At 40.4% G+C, this 21,887-nt stretch overlaps 3 protein-coding genes across 3 annotated transcripts; 2 read left to right on the forward strand and 1 right to left on the reverse strand.

The window, feature by feature from the left end:
• Nucleotides 1-3,304: 3,304 nt before the first annotated feature.
• On the forward strand, nucleotides 3,305-14,797 carry LOC130726438 (flowering time control protein FCA-like). Its single transcript, XM_057577699.1, has 16 exons — nucleotides 3,305-3,479; nucleotides 4,161-4,433; nucleotides 4,758-4,822; nucleotides 5,560-5,638; nucleotides 5,809-5,891; nucleotides 5,996-6,044; nucleotides 6,162-6,209; nucleotides 6,347-6,417; nucleotides 6,887-6,938; nucleotides 11,797-11,876; nucleotides 11,957-12,021; nucleotides 12,938-12,997; nucleotides 13,089-13,386; nucleotides 13,897-14,061; nucleotides 14,154-14,282; nucleotides 14,464-14,797. The coding sequence occupies exons 1-16, from the start codon at nucleotides 3,305-3,307 to the stop codon at nucleotides 14,512-14,514; spliced, it is 1,743 nt and encodes a 580-aa protein (XP_057433682.1). The 3' UTR covers nucleotides 14,515-14,797.
• Nucleotides 14,798-15,579: 782 nt separating this feature from the next.
• LOC130726463 (glycine-rich cell wall structural protein-like) lies at nucleotides 15,580-17,508 on the reverse strand. Its single transcript, XM_057577728.1, has one exon. It carries the CDS (start codon nucleotides 17,506-17,508, stop codon nucleotides 15,580-15,582), a length of 1,929 nt encoding a protein of 642 aa, XP_057433711.1.
• Nucleotides 17,509-20,078: 2,570 nt separating this feature from the next.
• On the forward strand, nucleotides 20,079-21,102 carry LOC130726469 (F-box/kelch-repeat protein At3g23880-like). The gene is made up of 2 exons (XM_057577743.1): nucleotides 20,079-20,708; nucleotides 20,794-21,102. Exons 1-2 carry the CDS (start codon nucleotides 20,079-20,081, stop codon nucleotides 21,100-21,102), a joined length of 939 nt encoding a protein of 312 aa, XP_057433726.1.
• The last annotated feature ends 785 nt before the right edge of the window (nucleotides 21,103-21,887 follow it).

The following is a 21,887-nucleotide window of genomic DNA, read 5'->3' on the forward strand; positions in this document are numbered from 1 at the left end:
GGAGGAAACCCCAGGCGTTGGGCTGGAGTTGGCAAGGCGCCACATTCAGAAAAGAAAGAACGTGACATATAAACGGCGAGAAAGGAAGTTTAATGTTTAAATCTAAGAAGAAATAGCCATAAACAAAGAAAAAATCGGGCGATCCATCGTCTGGTTCTTTACGCAACAGAACACAGTCATCTTCGCCACATGGGAGGACATTCAACAGATGATCTTCATTATTCGAGGTGGCGGGATCTATCTTCGTGAACCCTTGAGCAGAAATTCGAAGCGAACTAATGCTCCCAACGCTGCTCCAGATAGAATGCAACAGACATTTATCTTCAACTAAATGCACGTCAGAGCGCCATTCAGGTGAAGACAAATCTCCATTAGAGGAGAGAATTGAGTCTACAGAGCCGGCGGGACCGGAATCATCATGGGTAGAAGGCGAGGAATGAATTTCAATTATAGAGGGGGCGACAACTTCCTCCTCCATGGAGGGTGAAGAAAGTTCTAGGGAAGAAAGGCTAGCGTTTGGTAAAGACATGCGAGGCAGTTTTGTAAAAAGAAGATGAACAGAGTTAAAAGAAGAAAGAAGATGAACAGAGTCAGAGAAAAAAGAAGTAAACGAAGAGTCTCAAGAAAGAGAAAAACTAACCAGAGGGAGAACCGTGAATTTGAGAAAGGAGAACGTCGGCGATAGGGGAGCACCGCGCAATGACGACGGCCGGAGGAAGAAAAGGTTCACCGGAGTTCAAAGAAGAGAATGAAAGCTGCGGTGAAAAGGGTTTTCAGAGCAAAAGTTTTAAGAAAGTGAAAAATGAAAAGTGAAAAGGGGATTTTATAGAGAGAAAGGAAGAGAGAGAATGAGTGGGGGAAGATCGTGGGATCGTGGGATTTGAAATTCGAAAAGTTAGGAAGCGAAAAGACATTACTCCTCGAGACGCGCAACTGAAGATTGCATTTATAACAAATGATGACGAAATCCCGGAAAATAAGGATACGTGCGTCAGTTGAAAAGACGTGGTTGACGGTTATGATTAATGGCGACATATCTTTGAAACGGCAACAAAGGTGGCGAAGCGTGAAAATGGCGATGTAACAACGAAGGTAAAATGGCGATGAATGAATAAACAATAGAGGCGAACTACTAGATAACATGATGAAGACATTTCAACTCTTTACTCGAGTCTCATGTCTTGGGGGCATGTGGACTGGGCGGGACATAAAGAAGATTATGTCCCGCCCAAAATGAACAATAAACCGTTGACGATAGCCAAGGCGGGAAAGGCAACATGACGAGCTTCATTGCCCTCCCTTAGGTGATGGACCCACAAGCCAGCTGGAAGATTCCTTTGGATTTGTCTTATATGTACGGGGATTTGGGCCCTGATTGTCAGGCCCAAATATAGGAAAGATCCATATCATGACCACCCCCTCTATAAAAGGGGAGGTCGTCCACTTGTACGAAACCAACTTTTTCAGCATTAATGAGAATATTCCTTTTATGGTAGTTTTGCTATTTTAGTGCTCTGCTAGGGTTTACTTTTTGTCTTTCTCTTACGTAAGCTTGCCCTAGTACAGAACACTATATTATTCTTTAATGTCCTAATGTGGATGGATCATGGATAGAGTTATTAGAGTCTAATCTTTTGACAGAAGGAAGCAAAATATCTGATAAATTTTTGCTCAGTAATCATGTGATGGCTTAGATAGCAATGAATTGAAATTAGTTGCCAATTTTCTTTTGGAATCAATGTTTGTTACACTTTCTGGTTTTTTTTATAAGCTTTACTGATGGTTAATTGGCTAGCTAGTATGGAGGAATAGATACTTTATTTCCCCAAAGATGTAAGCAATGAAAAAGGATAAGAGGTAGTCGTGCTTTGCTTTCACACATTAAACTAAATCGTGACTTTTTTTGTCTCGGTGTATTAATTAAGGAAATCACAGTTGTTGTTGAAAGCTAGCTTTGAATGTGGCAGTACTTCTAGTTGTTTGGTCTTGTACCCTGAAGCCAAAGCACGAAACACTAACCATATTAATTCCATGAGTCATGAGTGATCAATGGGTAAAGAAACATGAAACAAAGCATTAAGCTATATGATCACTCTGTTGAACTGATACTTAGAAGTTAGCACTTTCACACATTTTTATAAAGCTAGACCGCATTATGATGAATCTCTTTTCTCTAGTGGCTAATGGGATTGAGTTTTGAACTCTCTTCGTACCTGCCCTCATCCTAAAATTGATAGCACCGTTTGTTCTATTCAAATGTCGTTTATCTAAAAGACTAGACCACGAAATTTGTAAATTAAACTGAAGTTCATGATTGATATGCAATTAACATGTAAAGTAGAAGAAGAAAAAATACTTGGATAAGTAACCTTCATTTTAGATTACTTTTTGTGAATTTGTGAAGAAAAAATGTCTTGGGATGCTACTGATAATGTTCGAAGGTCATAGAGATCTAGAAGAAAGTCAGCTCATTTAAGTGAATATCAATGCAACATGATTACTTCTACCACTAAATATCCTATTTATGATTTTGTTTCTTACAACAAATTGTCATCTTCTCATGAACATTTTTCTTTGGCAGTCACAAGCATGACAGGAACCAAAGACCTATAAGGATTAGGAAGCAATCAAACACACTTATTGACAGGAAGCTGTTAATGTTGAATTAACAGCTCTGAATACAGCAAAGACATGGGAACTGGCCTATCTCTTCCTATTGGTAAGAAGACCATTGGGTGTAAATGGGCTTTTAAATTGAAATTTCATGCCAATGGTTCTATTTAGAGATGCAAGGCTAGGTTAGTGGTTAAGGGCTATAATACACAAACTACTGACATAGGTTTTTTAGAAACTTTCAACCTAGTAGTCAAGATAAATACTGTCAGAGTCATTCTTTCCTTAGCTGCCATTAATAGTTGGTACCTCAAGTAACTTGATGTCAATACAACTTCTTACATGGAGATCTAGATGAAGAGGTATACATGGACCCCCCTGGTTTATCCTTATCTTCTCCTAACTTTGTATTTTTTTTTCTGATAAGCCAATGAATTAAATAGAAAGGAGTACAAGGGGTACTCCAACCCATGGTACAAGAAGAGAGAAAAAAGAAAAAAACAAAGAAAGCTACTGCATCAAAGCAGATCAACAAGATGCAAATCCCTTTATGAGTTGAGACAAGCAAGTAAACAATGGAAATGCAAAATTGCCTGAGTTTTTGCTCCATTTTGGTTATAGTCAATCAACGGCAGATTACTCACTTTTTACTAAGACAAATGGTGATTTTTACACAGCCATCTTAGTATATATGGATGATTTGGTTCTTACAGGAAACAACTTGGCTGAGATTTACTGTATGAAGTCACTTCTACATAAGTTTGGGGGATCTCAAATTTTTCCTTTGGTCTTGAGATGTCTCGATCTTCCAAGGGGATTGCCTTGTATCAAAGAAAAATATTCTTTAGAGCTTCTTCAAGTTACAGGTTTGCTGGCTGCAAAACCAAGGTTAACTCCTCCACAAAATTGCACAAGCTTAGGAGATCCTCTGCTGATATCACTTCCTATCACATGCTAATTGGGAGGTTCTTTACCTAATACCTCACCAATACTTGGCCTGATAACCGCTTATGTAGTAGGTCATTTATACATATATATCATATCATTCACACTCATATTTCCATTGTATATATTTATTATATGACACATTTATTTACAAAAAACATGAGTAAATAAAATTTTAAGTAATTATTTGAATAAATATGTATCAAAAGTGTACATATACAATCATAATTTCTAAAAATATTACCTATATTGTAAGTTATGACTTTTATATTAATGCTATAAATTATTTATCATTCTATTAGTTTTATATATTATATATTTTTTTAAGATTTATATATTAAAAAAAGTTAAACTAAAACCAAACAAATTCAATCCGCGAGGACTCATCCTCGATAAGAGGCAATCCTGGACATAGATTTTTACTATCCACAATACTCAAACCAAAGACCTTGATTAAGGAGAATTGAAAATATACCACATTTTTTAAATAAAACATTGAAACATGTACCACTTGAGCAAATAAACCACCAAGTTGAATTAGAGTTGTTATGAGAAATAAAAACTTTAAAAGTATTAGTTTTATTTTAAGAAAAAATCCCAAGTAAGTTGCCAAAACCTTTTTTATATTTATTTAAACCCCCTCTACACTGGAAAATTGTTTAGAGGCAGAGCAGAGACAAGAAATCCAATCCAGGGCAATTCAGAGTTAACGAAGCTGGAGATTCACAACGACCAACCGGAGCAGCAGCAGCAATGGCTCAATTTCAACGGAGACCCTTATCCTCATCCTCCTCCTCCCCATGATCACCACCTTCCTCGTCTTCCCCGCAAACGCCCTTGGCAGCAGCACTCCAACCCAGGATTCCCTCCTCCTGGTACTGTACTACTATCCATTCCTCACTCTTTCTACTTTTTTATTATAAAATTACTCTCTTTATGTATTTGGATCCCTGAGAGCAGGGTTGTTAATGGCCGATAGCGTAGCCTAGCGCCAAGCCCAAAAAACGCTATTATTTCGAGTGAATAGTGGAGTAGCGGTGAACCCCCAGGGCGCTATGTTATTGTGCCGCTATAGCGCGCTATTAACAAGCCTGCCTGAGAGTAATCACAGACTGTGCATAGTTTATTGGAGTCAACGAGGGCACTTCAAATTTTTGTTTTTTGTTTTACTGAATTTGTTGCTACTACCCTTCTTGCAGATCAAGCTGATGGTCATGTAAAAGTTTATGTTGCCCCAGTTCCGAGAACAGCAACCGAGGCTGATGTAAGTCAATTTCCCTGTCAAAATGCGAGCCTTTAACTTTTACTCAAACTATTGTGGCATTGGAAAAACTAGAGTGTTTATGGTACTAGGGACTGATTGTTATTTCCCTGACTTGTCTCTATGAGTTCAATGATGAATCTTTTGGTTTAGGGATTGACTCCGTGCTGAAGATACCTGAATCACCATTCTTTTCAGCAGTTGTGGGAATGGTGGTTCCTTACAGCACGGAGTGATTTAATTTTGTTTTGTTGCCTCATTTTCTTCACTTTGATGTGATTGAGATCTGCGGTTCATTTCAGTTGCCACGCTTAATAGTAATTTGAAATGAAGTAAATGGAAGTTCATTCCTTACGTGACAAAACACTTCAGTGGAAGCCATTCCAACCATATTCCAGTTCCAAATCCCATTTTGATTCCTGAAAATTTCTCTTTCTAATAAAATCGTTACTTCGGGGTATCAGGATTTTATCTAATAAGACATTTTTCTGTCCTCACCAATAGAAATATGTAAGGGACTTTCCTTAATGTTCTCTCTTTTACCCTCCGTCACTAAGAGAGATAGTTTTATATATTTTTTCGTATATTTATCAATTTGGCATTGGATCGTGCATCTTTTAAGTAGAACGCTCAAGCTCAACACCATATTTGTTAGTAAATTTCTTCTGCAGTTCATTTCTCTTTGTCTATTGTAGCTCTTGCATTTCTTTTCTCAATTTTGCACCTTTAATTTTAATCAGGTCCGCATTGTGTTCCAAGGATTTGGAAATATTGTGGAGGTTGTTCTCTTAAAGGACAAGAGAACTGGTATGCGACAAGGTATTTATATTTGCTGTTATTTCACTTATTTGTATCACCATCAGTTTTATAATTTGGTTTTTCAAGGGTTGCGATGAGGTATGTGCTTCACTTGATGCGCACATTAATATATGTTGTATATCATATCTATAAGTATTAACATTAGTCTAAACTTTGTTTATCTTACACAGGAAGTTGTTTTGTGAAATACTCAACATTCAGTGAAGCTGACCGGGCTATTAAGGCTTTAAACAATCAGTATACATTTCTTGGGGTCAGAAATTTTACCTTTGATGGATGACTTGAACCATTTCTTTCTGCTATCTACTTCATTAGTTTGAACACATCTTCATTGTTTGGTGCATTTTCATTTGGTAGGAATCATGTCCTGTTGTTGTCAGATTTGCTGATCGACGTGAGCGTCTTGGTAATTATTTTAACTTATAAGTCCTTTGGACCTATTATTACTATTTAAATACTGCAATAAGAGAGGATCATACTTTTTTTTTGGTTGAATTAATGTGGTGCTTATTTAACTTTTTAGGGGTTCGAGGTCCCTGCCGAAACTTGGAAAAGAAAGACCCTTCAGAAGGCATGTCTCATCTTTCTCCAAGATAGCCCATGGCCTGCCATTTGAATATATGATTGTCTAATCTAATCTTTTATGGTTTTGTTTTCAACTAAATCATCTTATTCTAATTTTATTTTTTTGCTTGTATATTTTCTCAGAGGCGGTACTGGTGGATAAAGTTTTTGTTAATAATATCAACAGAGAAGCTTCATCTAAAGAAATTGAAGAAGTATGTTTCACTACTCACATCAATCTAGATTTATTTTCAGTTTTTCACTTCACCAAAACACATGTTGCTTTTGCATTCACGCCTATGATTGCATCCTTGACTTTATTTTTAAATGGACTATATGCTAATTGTAATCTAGAGTTCTAGACAGTAAATGGTACCCAAGTGACTCCTATTAAATTGAATATAGATATTATTATAAAAAAATTGTTATCATGTGAACAATTCATGATGTTCCAATATAGCTAACAGCTAGCAAAAAAATGTTTGTTAGATATATTCATATCAGTAACCTTTTGCAGCCATTCAGTCAAGGGGGTTGTTATATTATCTTTATTCTTTATTATGGTAGCCTTTTATTTTGCTCTCATATAGGCTATTATGGAATATACTTTGTAGTATGCAGGGTTGATGTGGTATCTTAGGCTTGATATTGTGCTTCTGAGTTTTGTATGCATATTTTCTGCAGATATTTTCACCTTATGGGCATGTTGAAGATGTCTTCATTGCGACAAATCGTGGTTAGTCCTTGATCTTGCCATGTTATGTTTTTCATAATATTTGTGGCTCTAAAGAATGGGCAGATGTTTGAATTTGTCTTTTATTCCTTATCCCAGAAAAGACCTTGGGGAAAAAACCAGAGGATAGAGTGAGGGGCAGTGGATGTATATGGATTGAGATAGAGAACTCTCTCTGATCCAAGGTAGTCATAATCGAGATTTTACTTGGGATCGAGAGAGAAATAAAAGATCGTAAGCCAAAGGATCTTAACACAGATTGTAAGATCCTACATAAAAAATGTATTTTCATATAAAAATATAATAATATAACTATCTAAGACATGTAATAATATAATTAAAATTTGTATTTAGATATTAGTAGTGATTATGAAAGGAGAAAAGGCATAAAGGATATATATATCTTCACAAAGAAGTTGAAGAGAGGATTCTTTTGAAAGCCCAGAACTAAACCCAGTTAAATAAATAGAAAGATTTGAGGGGGGAAAAAGAAGACTGAGAACAGAGACAAAAAAGTCAACAATGTAAAAATGGTAAAATAAGACGCAGAGTTGGGGAGTTGAGAGAAAGATAGTCAAAAGGGTTGAGATAGTGACAAAACTTGAAGACAAAAATGAAGGGTGATTGTCATCACGGGTTCTGGGTCCTACTCTTCATTGCTGGGTCACTGGTTCATCATTATTGGTCATTGATCATTGTTACGCAGCTCAACCTAGACTTAAATCCACACCTTACCGTGACATTTTTCCGATGCTATCTGTTCCGGGTAAGAACATTGAGAAAGGGTGTAAATGTTCCGGGTAAGAACATTGAGAAAGGGTGTAATCCCTAGAGAGAGAGAATAACTGAATTTCATGGGTGTATTCATAAAATGAGCCAAAGTCCCTTACAATTGGTATCTGCTACCTATTTATAGAGGTAGTGTTGGGCCCCCATATGCTAGAGTCCTTAATGGGCCGTGTGGGCCTGGCTGAACGAGGCCCAACCCTACTGGCTTGGGGCGCCACCGGGCGGTGTGAACCCTGGGCGTTGCCCCTCTAGGGGCTCGCCCAGTCCACAAGTCCACAAGACACCGAGCTCGAAGCATGAGAGCTAAGTGTGTCTTTAAGAAAACTATAACATAACTGCCTAATGCTTATCCATCGTGTATGCAAAAATCCAAGTCGCCAACATGGCGTGAAAAGATGAAGGGCGAGCGCCCTTGGTCCGCAAGTCCACAAGCTCGAAGCAGGAGAGCGAAGTGTGTCTCCAAAATGTGACCGTCAATCTCTGTCCCCTTGTGATCCTCCTAGCAGGTCGCCCGTTGCCACTTTCCACTTGGTACGGCGTTCCTCGGCTGGCGGTTTCGACCAACGCGCAGGAACTATTCCCAAGCTTCTAGTTGCAATAGCTTCCCCGCCTAGAAGATCACCTAGCCACGCTACTTGGCGGGATCAACAAAGAATGTATAAAGCGTGTAGGTCGCCGACATGGCGCAAATGAAACACAAACCGCCAATAGCGCAAGGAAATACGCAAATACATGAATCTCCGATTGACGCGGGACCTAGAAAGATGGTGTACAAACGCCTACAAGATTAAGGAGTCGTGGTGGCCCGCCTCATATGACGTGACTCGCTGAATAGAAGCTGGCCCGCCTGGTGACATGGTCTCCCGCCAATCTCTCCCGCATCCGCCCCTCGTAGCATCTTCATGGATCAAGTTGCTTCCTGGGCGAGTCCCCTAATATGGTGAAAGGACTCAACCAGTCCACAAGACACCGGGCTCGAAGCATGAGAGCACAATGTGTCTTCAAGCTGAAGTCGCCGCCGCATCGTCCCTAGGAGAAGATCCGCCCAGCACGCATGCTCCTTCACTCGCCATAGTCTACAAGTCCACCAGACTCTGTGTCCAAGTCATGAGGAGTAGGAGTGTCCCCACTTGCCGCATCGCCATCACCATCTTGCTTTAGCCTGTTTCCTAATCATCAAAGAAAAATCAACCACCAAAGATGTGCTCTTATAAATCTAAGTTAAAACCAATTTTGTCAAAGAATTTTGTGCCTTATAAGAAATTAGTTTGACTTGCTCGCCACTCTCAGCGTAAGGCCGCCACCATTTTGCGGTAGGTCGCTACCCTCATTTTTGGCGGTAGATCGCGACCCTCTTGCGGTAGGTCGCGACCCTCTTGCGGTAGGTCGCCACCATTTTGCGGTAGGTCGCTACCCTCATTTTTGGCGATAGGTCGCGACCCTTTAGCGGTAGGTCGCCATCCTCTTGCGGTAGGTCGCGACCCTCCTGCGGTAGGTCGCCACCCTTAGCGTGAGGTCGCCACCCTTTTGGCGACTTTTGTGTGTCTAAAAACTGAGTCTTACAGGTCGCCACCCATAGCGTTTGGTCGCCACCCTTTGGCATGAGGTCACCACCCTAGCGGTAGGTCGCCACCCTTGGTGTGATCGTCCCATTTCGGGACTCAAAGTGCTTTGGGTTCCAATGGCCAGTTGGATTACCAAAGCGGTGCTCAGTAGAATGGGCAATTTGTACCCCACACATCGCCAATGAATCCGGTTGTTACGTGGGCTTTTCCGGGGCTAATTTAGTTCATCGTGAAACTTGTTTCACTTTGTAACTAAATCGCGCCATCAGGAGCTTGTCCCACCCAATAACAAACCGCTTATGGAAGAGTCTTCCAAGTTTCACAAAACTTTAATGGTGTGCCTCAATTCACCCACTCCTTCTCTTTGATCCGATTTGCTCCTCTCTGTCTGAATCAAAACCAGTGAAGACAATATAACTTCTAATATCAACTTCAAAATAAGAAAATTAGGAAATACAACAACTGAGAAGGGAATCAAATGAAAGATGGAGGAAAAGTTTGAAGGAATTGGAAAATTTGTTGGCCAGCGATCTTAACCATAGCAACGCTTTACTCGCCAAACTTCCATGGCCAAAACAAAACGTGCCCACCAGAATTCCGCCGCCGGAGTAAAACGTGCTTGCTAGATTCCAACGCCAACGACATTCTCTTGCCGTCGAACTCCATCGCCAACAACACTAGCTCGCCGCCTACCTTCAAAACGTGCTCGCCAAAGCCAACACGTGCTTGCCAAAGCAAACGTGCTCGCCAGAATTTGCTCACCGCCTAACTTCAACGCCGCCGACACTTGCTCGCCAGAATTTGCTCACCGCCTAACTTCAACACGTGCCCGCCAAAGCAAAAGCGTGCCCGCCAGAATTCCAACGTCTCGGGATTGGTTCTGCTCCTCATGTATTGTGCTCTAAACAGATTCCTCGCCTTTGTTCTTTTCTTCGTCATTACCGATCTGCTCTCCCTTGCCTACATGCTTCCTCGATCTGAAGCTTCACCTCTGTTGACGTTCTTCATTGTCGGTCTGAACCATGTTGCTCCGATCTGCCATCGCTGGATGCGCCCTCACGCTGAATCTCGATCTGTCATTCTCTCGTGAACGCACCTTGTTCTTTCCCCTCCGCATTGCCACTGATCTACTCCTCATCAGTCTCTTTGTTGTTCTCGATCTGAAACTTCTCCTTTTATCGCTGTTTTTTTTTTTTTTTTTTCTTTTTCGAAACCTGATCAGCTTTCTTGATCCGTCATTCTCCCGTCCACTATAGCCACTGAGTTTCATCGATTCCTTTCTTAGTCTCGAATTCGCTCCCACTCCGTCGATTGACAACAGCGATCAAGCTTCCACCACGCTCCGCCTGTGATGCCACAATAATCAACAGATCCGTCCACTCTAAATCGCGAATCCCCTCCTCCCAGTAGCACAGGCGGTTCCGCCTCAGAATGCGTGGCTTGTCTTCGATGCTTCTATTTCCGAACTTCCGCCGCCATTGTTGGCGAACCTTGTGGAAGAAGATGCTGCCGAGAGAACTGTAGTGACATGGATTTTTGAAGGTCAAAGTGCATTGTATTCCTTTTCCAATCCAGAGCCCAAAAAGATCATCCAAGATCCATTTCCGTAATCAAAATCCGTCCCGCGAAATCCACGAAAATCAACGAAAATCTCAAGCAAAATCAGTTGTGCAATCAATCCACGTGATCCGGGAATCAAAAGTTTATCGAGTCCCCACAGACGGCGCCAAATGTTCCGGGTAAGAACATTGAGAAAGGGTGTAAATGTTCCGGGTAAGAACATTGAGAAAGGGTGTAATCCCTAGAGAGAGAGAATAACTGAATTTCATGGGTGTATTCATAAAATGAGCCAAAGTCCCTTACAATTGGTATCTGCTACCTATTTATAGAGGTAGTGTTGGGCCCCCATATGCTAGAGTCCTTAATGGGCCGTGTGGGCCTGGCTGAACGAGGCCCAACCCTACTGGCTTGGGGCGCCACCGGGCGGTGTGAACCCTGGGCGTTGCCCCTCTAGGGGCTCGCCCAGTCCACTATCAAACCAGAGAACTTGCAGTCTGCGGAACAAAGACATCAAACGGAGTTGATGAGAAACAAAGTTGTGACTATTAGAGAGGCCAGTTGCCAACTCTCGTGAGTATCGACGTTTTCACTTAACGATCTTCCCTGACGATTCCATATGATTCTACCAATACATATTTTTGTGCGAATGGATCAGAGACCATTGCAAAAGTGGTACGGTCGGACAATCCGACAAGTCAACTCACGATTTTGACTACCTTGCTCTGGTCTCTTTTGCTTAAAAAATGACACTTTTTTGAAGAAAAAAGAATGAGTAAAATTACTAAACATTTTGGAAAGATACATACAGAAGAGAGAGGATCACGCCCCATCCATAATGGATTACTTTGAATTTTTTAGCATCAAGTATTGTGTTTATTTCTCAATTTATTCATTTTTTTTTTTTTGCCTTCTCCTAACTTCTTTTCATGTGGATGCATTTCTTGAAGGATATGCTTTTGTCAAATTTTCTAATAGAGAAATGGCGCTGGCAGCGATCAAAGGGTTGAATAGAACATACACGATGAGAGTAAATCTAATTTATTAATTGGTATATATTACTCTTTCCACTTTTGGATGCTTGCTAAAATATTATTCTCATCAATGTAGGGTTGTGATCTTCCATTTATTGTTCGTTTTGCGGAACCTAAGAAACCCAAGACTGGAGAATCAAGGTTTTTCTTTCTCATCCCATTATTTTTCATACAACCGTGTTCATCACAGTTGTTTTCATCACAGAAGCTAACAAGTTTGTACATGGGGCTTATTTTGAGAGTGGGGGGGGGGGGGGCGTTCCAATCAAGCAACTTTATTTACATGGTGGAGTAACAATGAATCTTTACTTAGTATGCAAAAGGGAAATACTTAATTCATATTCTGTTTGAACTGTTTACGGTTGCATATTTTCTAGAATTGTGTGAACCAGGCCAGATTGGCCAAGTGGACCAGGTGAACTGTAAACACCAAACCGAAAGCAAATAAGTAAGACAATTGCTTCTTGATAAAGGATTTCATGAGAATGTGCTTATTTGTAATATCAGCACATAAACATTAAACACTGTTAGGCTAATTTCTTAATGTCATGGTGGGCCAAAAATAATTTAAAATTAAGAAAAGTAAATATTAAATTCATAAATAACTTGATGTTAGGGAAACATACATGTAACTCAATATTTAAAGAAACTGTTCTTGAATTAATCAGGGTATAAGTTTTACTAGAGAAACGTTCAGCATACATTAGAATATGAAATTAACATATTTGTGTACAAAAAGAATATTTTATGTCAATGAAAATTTTAATTTATATATAATGAAATGATTCCATTTTTCTGTATTTTTCATATTTGATAATACTATAAATGTTTTGTTATGTATTCCTGTATTATTTTAAATTGTTATTCCTTTACTTTCTTAAATTAATCATTTTCTAATAGAACTCCAATTAGTTACTGTAAATGAACCCATCAGATCACTCAGCCATGAACAGTCAGATCCAATCCGGTTTTGCAAACAATAAAGTTTGCTATTTTGTTACTGGAGAAAAATTAGGAATTTTGTATTCATGTTCCATTTGTGTGCATCTCTCTTCAGGGGCAACTATGTATCTGGGAATGCAAATTTTGGTCCTTGTTCACAAGAATCAGTAGCTTGGTTTGCTTTTCCTTCATCTTCTGACTTTGTTTACTAATTGCTATGCACATTTTACATGCTAAATAAGTTTCTGTTTAATGACTTGTCACAGGCCACTGCCAAATTTTGGTGATCCCAATACTGGAGGGAATATTATGCCTATTGCCCCACATCATTCCACAGTTCTACACCCGCAAGTTGCTTCTAATATGCCAAACTGGCAACCTGGCCCTACTGTGGCACAACAGCCTTTTCTTCCCCAACAAGCACATTCACAGTTGGCTTCAATGCCTTTGCAGTCAATTCAAGCTCCAAACTTCCCTTCTCAACCATTTATTACTGAGGTGCAGCGACAGTCTCATTCAACAGATTCATCAATTCAAAATATAGAGCAGCAGCTAAGTTCTCAGGTTAGTGACTAACAGGTAATAGCAATCCACCAAAAATTTAGAAGTTTTTCTTTCAGGGAAAATTTGGTTTTGATGTAAGTAAAGTTGTCTTTGAAGAGGTGGACTGAATAGTTAGAGTTTTGTCTTTGGTATATGTTTATTCTTTAATCTGCATTGTTATTGGTGAATGGTGAGGCATTGTATTAGGAGAGTTACTGTCACAAGTAATGGCAAACTACAAGGATGCCATTTACTTTGTTTTATGTCACACATTTTCTCTGTATCTCTGTCTGGCTATTAAGTACATTTCAAACGATTAAATAGAATCCGACAAGATACCGGTTAAGTGTGTGTTTGGGACTTTGGGTACCCGGTAGGATTTCACGTTTGATAGAGAAGTGATTTCGGGAGAAGTTACTAGCTTTGTGGGGGAGGAGTGATTTTGGAAAGATTAGAAATATGCCCCAACATGCTATAAGTATCTTTATTTGGCAGACTGCAATAGTTTTCTAAGTTAATTGGTCTTCCCAGCTGCCCAATCAGATTGGAAGCAATCCTAATACAGTTGCCGGAAGTATCTCACCTGATCTGCCTACAAGTCCCCAGGATGAAGAATTTCCAGAGTGTGACTGGAGTGAACACTACTGCCCTGATGGTGATAAGTACTACTACAATAGTGTCACTTGCGAAAGCAAAGTAATGTTGGAACCTTTTGAGTTTTGATCTTGTTCATTCAATCTGTTTTGGATTTCTGCTACTTTGGTGTGTGATGGTTACTCTTGGTGCAGTGGGAGAAGCCGGAGGAGTATGCCTTATATGAGAAAGAATCACAGAAACAGCAGGAACAGAAAGATAAAAGCTGTCTTTTCGCAAAATTGTCATTGTCTTCCTCTCAAGAAGTTGCTTATAGACAACAGGTTCATTCTCAGACGTATTTCTCCCTTTTACAAGTTCAGCAAAATTAAATTAAAAAAATAAAAATCGTCCTATAGAGTCCTAGATTAATAAACATGGTCATATTGCAGTACCTAATTGTTTGAAAGTGACCTACTGGTTTTTTCTCATATCACTGTAACCTAACATTATGTAATTTTGCAGGAAACAAATCATGATCACTGGCGGTCGGAAACAAGTCTTGTTGCTGGATAGGTGTGATGTTATTTTTCTTGTTGGGCTACTGAAGTCACATATTCTTAACAATTATTATTATTATTATGATAAGTGGCCTAACCTAATGTTTCTTAGAGGCTTTGCATTTCTTATTACTTCAATGGCCGTTACTAATCTGTAACTGGGGAATTTGCTGAATTTCTGATTGAAACTTAGTAATTATATTAGGAAATAGAAGACCTATTTGCAATCAGAGATAACCCTCAGTCCACCTCAAATTCATAAGAAAGTAAGAAACTAAGAATGGAGATTCTGTTCTACATTGTTGGTGTTCTATGTATGATTGTTGTTTTTAATTACTTCCAATTTGGACCACATTTAAAAAACCCTCATTCTTTTGTTACTTGTTTGTGCATAGACTTGCTCGTCCTTTTATTTTTCAAGTGTAACAAAAAATGCATATCACAATATTTTATTTTTAATTCTTGTTCAAGTATATTCAATTAATCTACATTATTGGTATAATTAATCTACTCCTGATATATTAATTTTGAGTCCCAAATCTTGAATCGTGTGAAGTCACAATTTGTCCAGGCTATATTTGTAACATATAACAGCTCCCTTAATAAAGTTTTAAAATATTCAATATATGTGAGAAAACATTTGTCAGTGAAGTACTGGTGATTTCTTATTTTAATTTGTTAATATCCTCATAATGATCACACCAGTAAGATAACATGAGTAACAACACTAAATGTAAGATTGAGGATAATCAGTTTTAATATTATTGTCTGGTACATAATTATTTTTTTACAATCAACAAGCACGATGTTTCTATCACAATATCAAGAGACACATGACATATGGTCACATTTCTCTTATAACAATAATGAGACTTCAACTATAGATATATATCTCGAACATCTGTACTATAGCCACTTATACAAGATCTCTGATCTACCTCCACTTTCATAACTGCCAAGTATAGTTTCTTCCTTCAGTCTTGTACTCAATATATCTCTTGTACTGAACTTATTTCTTATACTGATTAATATATCTCCTCTTATGCTCTCTTAATGGACAATACCTTCACCGGCACCACCTTTAAGCTCGAGGACCACCTTCCCTTGAAATTCCAGCATTTCCTTTACCACGGACTCTTTCATTTGCACCAAAGTTGGAACCACTACTTGGGCTACCTTCTACATTCGAACCAATTCTAGCACCTCTATTAATGCTACGTGCTCCACTTGTCCCAATGCCTCCCCCTCCACTTGCTCCAGCATTTGCACCGGCACCAGCACCAGCACCTCCACCCACACTACCTCCTGAACCAGCCCCAGCACCAACACCTACTCTTGCTCCTCCACTAGCACCAGCACCTCCACCAAGGCCAACGCTTCCTCCTGCACCTCCACCAGCACCAACACTTCCACCAAGACCAGCGCCACCACCAACACCTCCACCTCCACCAGCTCCTCCACCTCCGCCAAGGCCAGCACCTCCTCCTACACCTCCACCAAGACCCCCTCCTGCACCTCCACCGAGACCAGCACCACCACCTCCTCCTACACCTCCACCGCCACCAGCACCTCCTCTTGCACCACCACCGCCAGCACCTCCACCAAGACCTCCACCAGCACCCCCTCCTACACCTCCACCAAGACCAGCGCCTCCTCCAACGCCTCCACCGACGCCTCCTCCAACACCACCACCAAGACCTCCACCGGCACCAATTCCTCCTCCTGCACCACCACCAAGACCTCCTCCGGCACCAACTCCTCCTCCTGCACCTCCGCCGCCACTAGCACCAGCACCCCCTCCTGCACCTCCGCCGCCACTAGCACCTCCACCAGCACCAGCACCAGCACCCCCTCCTACACCTCCACCAAGACCAGCGCCTCCACCAACGCCTCCTCCAACACCACCACCAAGACCTCCACCAACACCAATTCCTCCTCCTGCACCTCCACCGCCACCGGTACCTCCTCTTGCACCCCCACCTGCACCTCCTCCTACACCACCACCAAGACCTCCTCCGGCACCAACTCCTCCTCCTGCACCTCCGCCGCCACTAGCACCAGCACCCCCTCCTGCACCTCCGCCGCCACTAGCACCTCCACCAGCACCAGCACCCCCTCCTACACCTCCACCAAGACCAGCGCCTCCACCAACGCCTCCTCCAACACCACCACCAAGACCTCCACCGACACCAATTCCTCCTCCTGCACCTCCACCGCCACCGGTACCTCCTCTTGCACCCCCACCTGCACCTCCTCCTACACCACCACCAAGACCTCCTCCGGCACCAACTCCTCCTCCTGCACCTCCACCACCACTAGCACCTCCACCAGCACCAGCACACCCTCCTACACCTCCACCAAGACCAGCGCCTCCTCCAACACCACCACCAGCACCAATTCCTCCTCCTACACCTCCACCGCCACTAGCACCTCCACCAGCACCCCCTCCTACACCTCCACCAAGACCAGCGCCTCCTCCAACACCACCACCAGCACCAACTCCTCCTCCTGCACCTCCACCAGCACCAGCACCTCCACCTCCACTTGCGCCTCCTCTTGCACCTCCACCGACACCTCCTCCCGCGCCACCACCAAGACCTCCTCCTGCACCTCCACCACCACCGACGCCTCCTCCAACACTACCACCAGCTCCTCCTCTTGCACCACCACCAGTGCCTCCTCCTGCACCTCCACCAGCACCGACACTACCTCCTACACCTCCACCTCCACCACCAGCACCTCCTCCTCCACCTCCACCAAGACCAACTCCTCCTCCTACACCTCCACCGGCACCAACACCTCCACCAAGGCCAGCACCTCCTCCAACACCAACTCCTCCTCCTCCTCCGCCCCCACCATGTCCTGAACCTCCTTTTCCGTCTCCTTCTTCTCTGGCTCCACCTTTTCCAAAGCCACCGCAATTTTGAGGTTTTCGCCCTTCTACTATCCCAACAGTTATTATCATCAATAAAACAACATACATTCTAACATTACGTGAAAATACAGCCATATTTGTTCAAAAGTGCAAACACGAAAGTGATTATAATATGTTTCAGAAAAGGAAAGAAGTTTGGTAAATGCTTGTAATTCGGTGGTGTTATAGTTCTCAAACAACCCTATTTATAGGATGAAAACATGACCAATATGTCAATGATGTGGGGACTAGCACTAAAATTGATAGCCACGGGTGCTACTTGTTATTGCACTAAGATTTTGAACCTGAATTAGTGCATCTGCCGTCAAGCATTTATCATGCACTAAAAAAGTACCTGTCGACGTGCCCTTATTTACGTATGTATATATAGTTGGTTTTCACTATTCATCTCTATTCTCTAGATAAGTGATTACATGCTGTTACGCCATATAGCACAATATTGATTCTAGCTCCATTATATTCCTTTTATACCGTACACCTGGTTATCCATTAACGAAGCTTCCCAGGAAAAGTGACACTGTAAGGGGCAAGTCATGGCATGCTCTTTGCAATTGATGAATGGTATGTATCTAAATGTATATGGTGTAAATACAAGTTTCGCGAAGCAAGTATATCTGTATATGCATAGAGCGAATTACTCATATAGCTGGGAGTGTGGAAATATAAGAATTGGTCCTGTCATTTTTTATTTTATAAGTATTATAGAAAGAAAGGACTAAATGTGATTAAAAGTGGAAGAGGAAGTATGATTAAAAAAAATTAGATGGACTAAAACGTAAGTAATCAACGTGAAGGTTTGTCAAGTCGACAGTTGATTGTCAAAAATGAATGATCCATAGTCAATTAGACATGTTGTAAATAAAAGAAATTCATGGACCAATTGCTAAGAATTTTTTTATAAAGACATAATTTGATTCATCTTTAAAAGTAAGAGACTACTCTTTCAAAAAAAAAAAGTAAGAGACTACAAAATATATTTAAGCATTTTTCATGATGGATCATGTTAAAAATGTTCAACTCATACTATTAATACTAGTACATGTTATTTACAACATGATCCTTATGCGTTATGATTATTTTGCATAGATACTCTTTTAACTTGTAAATTAGATTTTTCTTGATCGCAGATAGAAAAGTATTTTTTAAGACATTCTATTCCTATTGTTTTCTTTCCTTTGCCTTACACAGCTCTATTGCCCTTCTCCCTCATTTCTCCCCTTTGAATGAGGGAGATGAAATGGTAAGATGCATTGGAACTTCAGAAGTGGAAGGTCCAAGGCGCACTAGATCAGCAATCACAAACGGAGAAGGTGAAGCAAGCAGCCACAAAGGAGATTTGGAACCAAGATCTAGATAGTCTAGGCAGGGGTCTAGCACTGATTTGGATTAACATATTTGAAAATATTCACAATAAAATAAATCGGTCATTTATATTTTTATTGATATATGAAAATTGGTACATTTTACACCTTTCAAGAACTGAGATAAATTGAAAGAGAGAAAGTAGGAAAGGTTAAAAACTTAGCATCATGGAGTTTCCAGTAATTGTTACCGGCATTATTCTTGATCTTGATCTCATCACAGGTTGGCGTTGATTCATCCATTATTCCATTAGATTATGATGACATGATAGAGAAGCATAGAGATCCTCACTCAGTAACGATATGTAGCTGGGCTCTGAAATTAACTATGTTAGCAAAAGAGGCAATAAGAAAAACTACTATACCTACTTTGTTCATTTGTTCAAACTTGGAAAATTGCTATGAAAAAAAAACATATGCAAGACTGTGACTGATTGCTTGTTCTGAATACTGCGAAAGCAACAAGGATGACAAAAACATAGTGACCGCAAAAAATTTGTTAGATTGGCAAAATGAATGGGTCTAAACAGGTACAATAATTTTGAAAGGGCATGCAAAATAAGAAAAAGAGTGGTTGGGTGAGTTTGGTTCAAGTTCAACTTAAGGCCTTTGAGTAGGCACATGCTTAATTAACACTATATATCAACAAGATTAAAACTTGCAAATAGTTGTATTTTGATTTTACAATATATTAATTTTCAGTTTTTGCTAGAGATGATAACTGACTACAAAATAGTAGAACTTTCAACACCATTTTCACAAAACCTCTCTAGGATCACTTTCACTAAGGACTAAATAAATCCTTTAAAAAGCAAAGCAAACTACACAAACTGAGCAATGCAAGTAGTGCATTAATGGACTAAATTGGACAAGGGAGATACTAAATGTAACATCACAGCAACATGCCACATTACAAGCTGAAAAAAAGTGAGAAGCTATATGCAAGGCTATGTGAGAGAACTTGTATATATATAAGAGCCATCTTCAGTGTAATTTATTTATCAGAGAGAACAAATTCCTTTTCTTCACATGCTGTTTTCTTCTTCTTTTTCATTGTTCTCTCTGCTGAGCATTTGTAGACTGAGGTTCAGGATTTGAAAGGGGAGGAGCCGGTTGAGCATTTTTCACTACGTCCATGGAATTCAATATTCAATTCGGCTCATGTTCTTTGATATGAGCATATGGCCAAAATATGAGCATGTTGAATTTCATGGATGTAGCCGAAAATATGAGCATGTTGAATTTCATTGAGTGCTGGACTAAATTGAGACTTCATCCTCTTTCATGCGCCTGGCAAAGGAAGAAGGAAGAGAAGGCATGGAGACTCCCACCGTCACTCTGCCTGAGGATTTGATTGCAGAAGTTCTGTTACTGCTTCCGGTGAGGTCTCTATTGCGTTTCAAATGCGTGTGTAAGTCATGGCGCTCTCTCATTTCCGATCCCCAATTCGCTAAATCCCATTTTGACCTAGCTGCTGCACCCACCCACCGTCGTCTTCTTGATACAGTCAATGATGACAAGATTGAATCGTTCAATTTAGACGCATCGGTTTATGACCACTCTGCTATGGCGCGCCTGCACCTCCGAATTCCACACCATCTTTTTTTTCGCACTTGGGGTTCTTGCAAAGGCTTCATACTTGTACACGATTTCAGGGATGATGTTATGATTGTGTGGAATCCATCAACTGGTACCCGCCTACAATTTCCATGTTCTCATACTTGGGACGAATCACAGGTAATTGGTTATGGTATTGGGTATTATGAATCAACAAATGACTACCTCATAGTTCAAATTGGATTGGGTTTTCTTCAAGGTGAACAATACTGGCTTCCTGCACTTGATGTTTTCTCGTTGAGAACAAAAGTGTCATGCTTCATATGGGGTAGTAGTAGCAGTAGTAGTACCGAGGAGGTTGGATTTCAGGAATTGTCAGCTGAGTTTAGGGTTGGGTTGTTCTTGAACCACTCTCTTCATTGGTTGCTTAATTATCTCAAAGTCTAGAGAGGTTAAAGTAATTCTTGCCTTTAATTTGATAGATAGGAGTTTAGCAGAGATTCCGGTGCCACATGATACACTTGACTTGGAATCTGATTATCTAACAGTAATGGGAGGATGCCCCAGTCTGTGTTGTGAAAGTGGGGATGGAAATCAAATGGGTCAGATATGGATCATGGAAGACTATAAAGTACACTCTTCCTGGACTAAAGCTTTTGATACGCCTCTTGATAACTATCCTTACGGCTACTTTGCCCCGACATACTTCACTAAAGGTGGTGGTGCATGTTTTGGGAGCATGTCTCGATGAAAGATTAATCAAATTGAGTGACAATGGAGAATTGCTTGAGGATCATAAATGTAGTCTACCGAATGGAAGACTAATACATTATGATATTTATAGAGAGTCTACTATCACTTCCTGGAGGAAGCAACAAATGATGAAAGCAGGAGAAGAGGAGGAAACAATTGAAGATGTATGACAGTAACTGTGCAAGAAGGTAGCAGACTAGCAGGGTCGTCCCGCAACGGTTTTTTGGTGTTTCATACGTGTTTTAACTATCAACTTTAAGTGTTTAATGTTTTATTATTAGCTGTAAAGACAACTAGTGTCCTTTCAAGGGGTTCTTAGAACCTTCAAGTACTTAGTTTAGTTTGAGTTTTTGTTAAATGTTTCTTACTACAATTTTTTGCTGATATTTGTGGTGTTGTATGTCATCCCTTGGTTACCATTTGAACTTCCAACAGTAACAAGGTAGATAATCCAATTTTTGAAAAATAATTTAGTTTATGCTAGGGTTTGTACTTATGATTGGAAATGACAACAATTGAACCCATGACAATAATTGAACACATTTTCAAACGTGAAGGATAACTATGACAAATCTTTCCTTCTTTGCTTCAACCATATATGCTTTAACCTTCCTAGTCAAAACCATCACCTATGGCTTCTGTATTTCCAGATTCGAATGCAATGCAAATAACACTGCTTTTCTTCCAAACCCAAGGAATCTTCTAACTAGATTTTTTTCAGTCACTGAAATTTGCAAGCTTTCAAGGAACATCACATCTGCAGAATTGGTTATCAGCACTGAC

The sequence above is a fragment of the Lotus japonicus genome, chromosome 1, assembly GCF_012489685.1.
Source record: "Lotus japonicus ecotype B-129 chromosome 1, LjGifu_v1.2".
NCBI lineage: Eukaryota > Viridiplantae > Streptophyta > Magnoliopsida > Fabales > Fabaceae > Lotus > Lotus japonicus.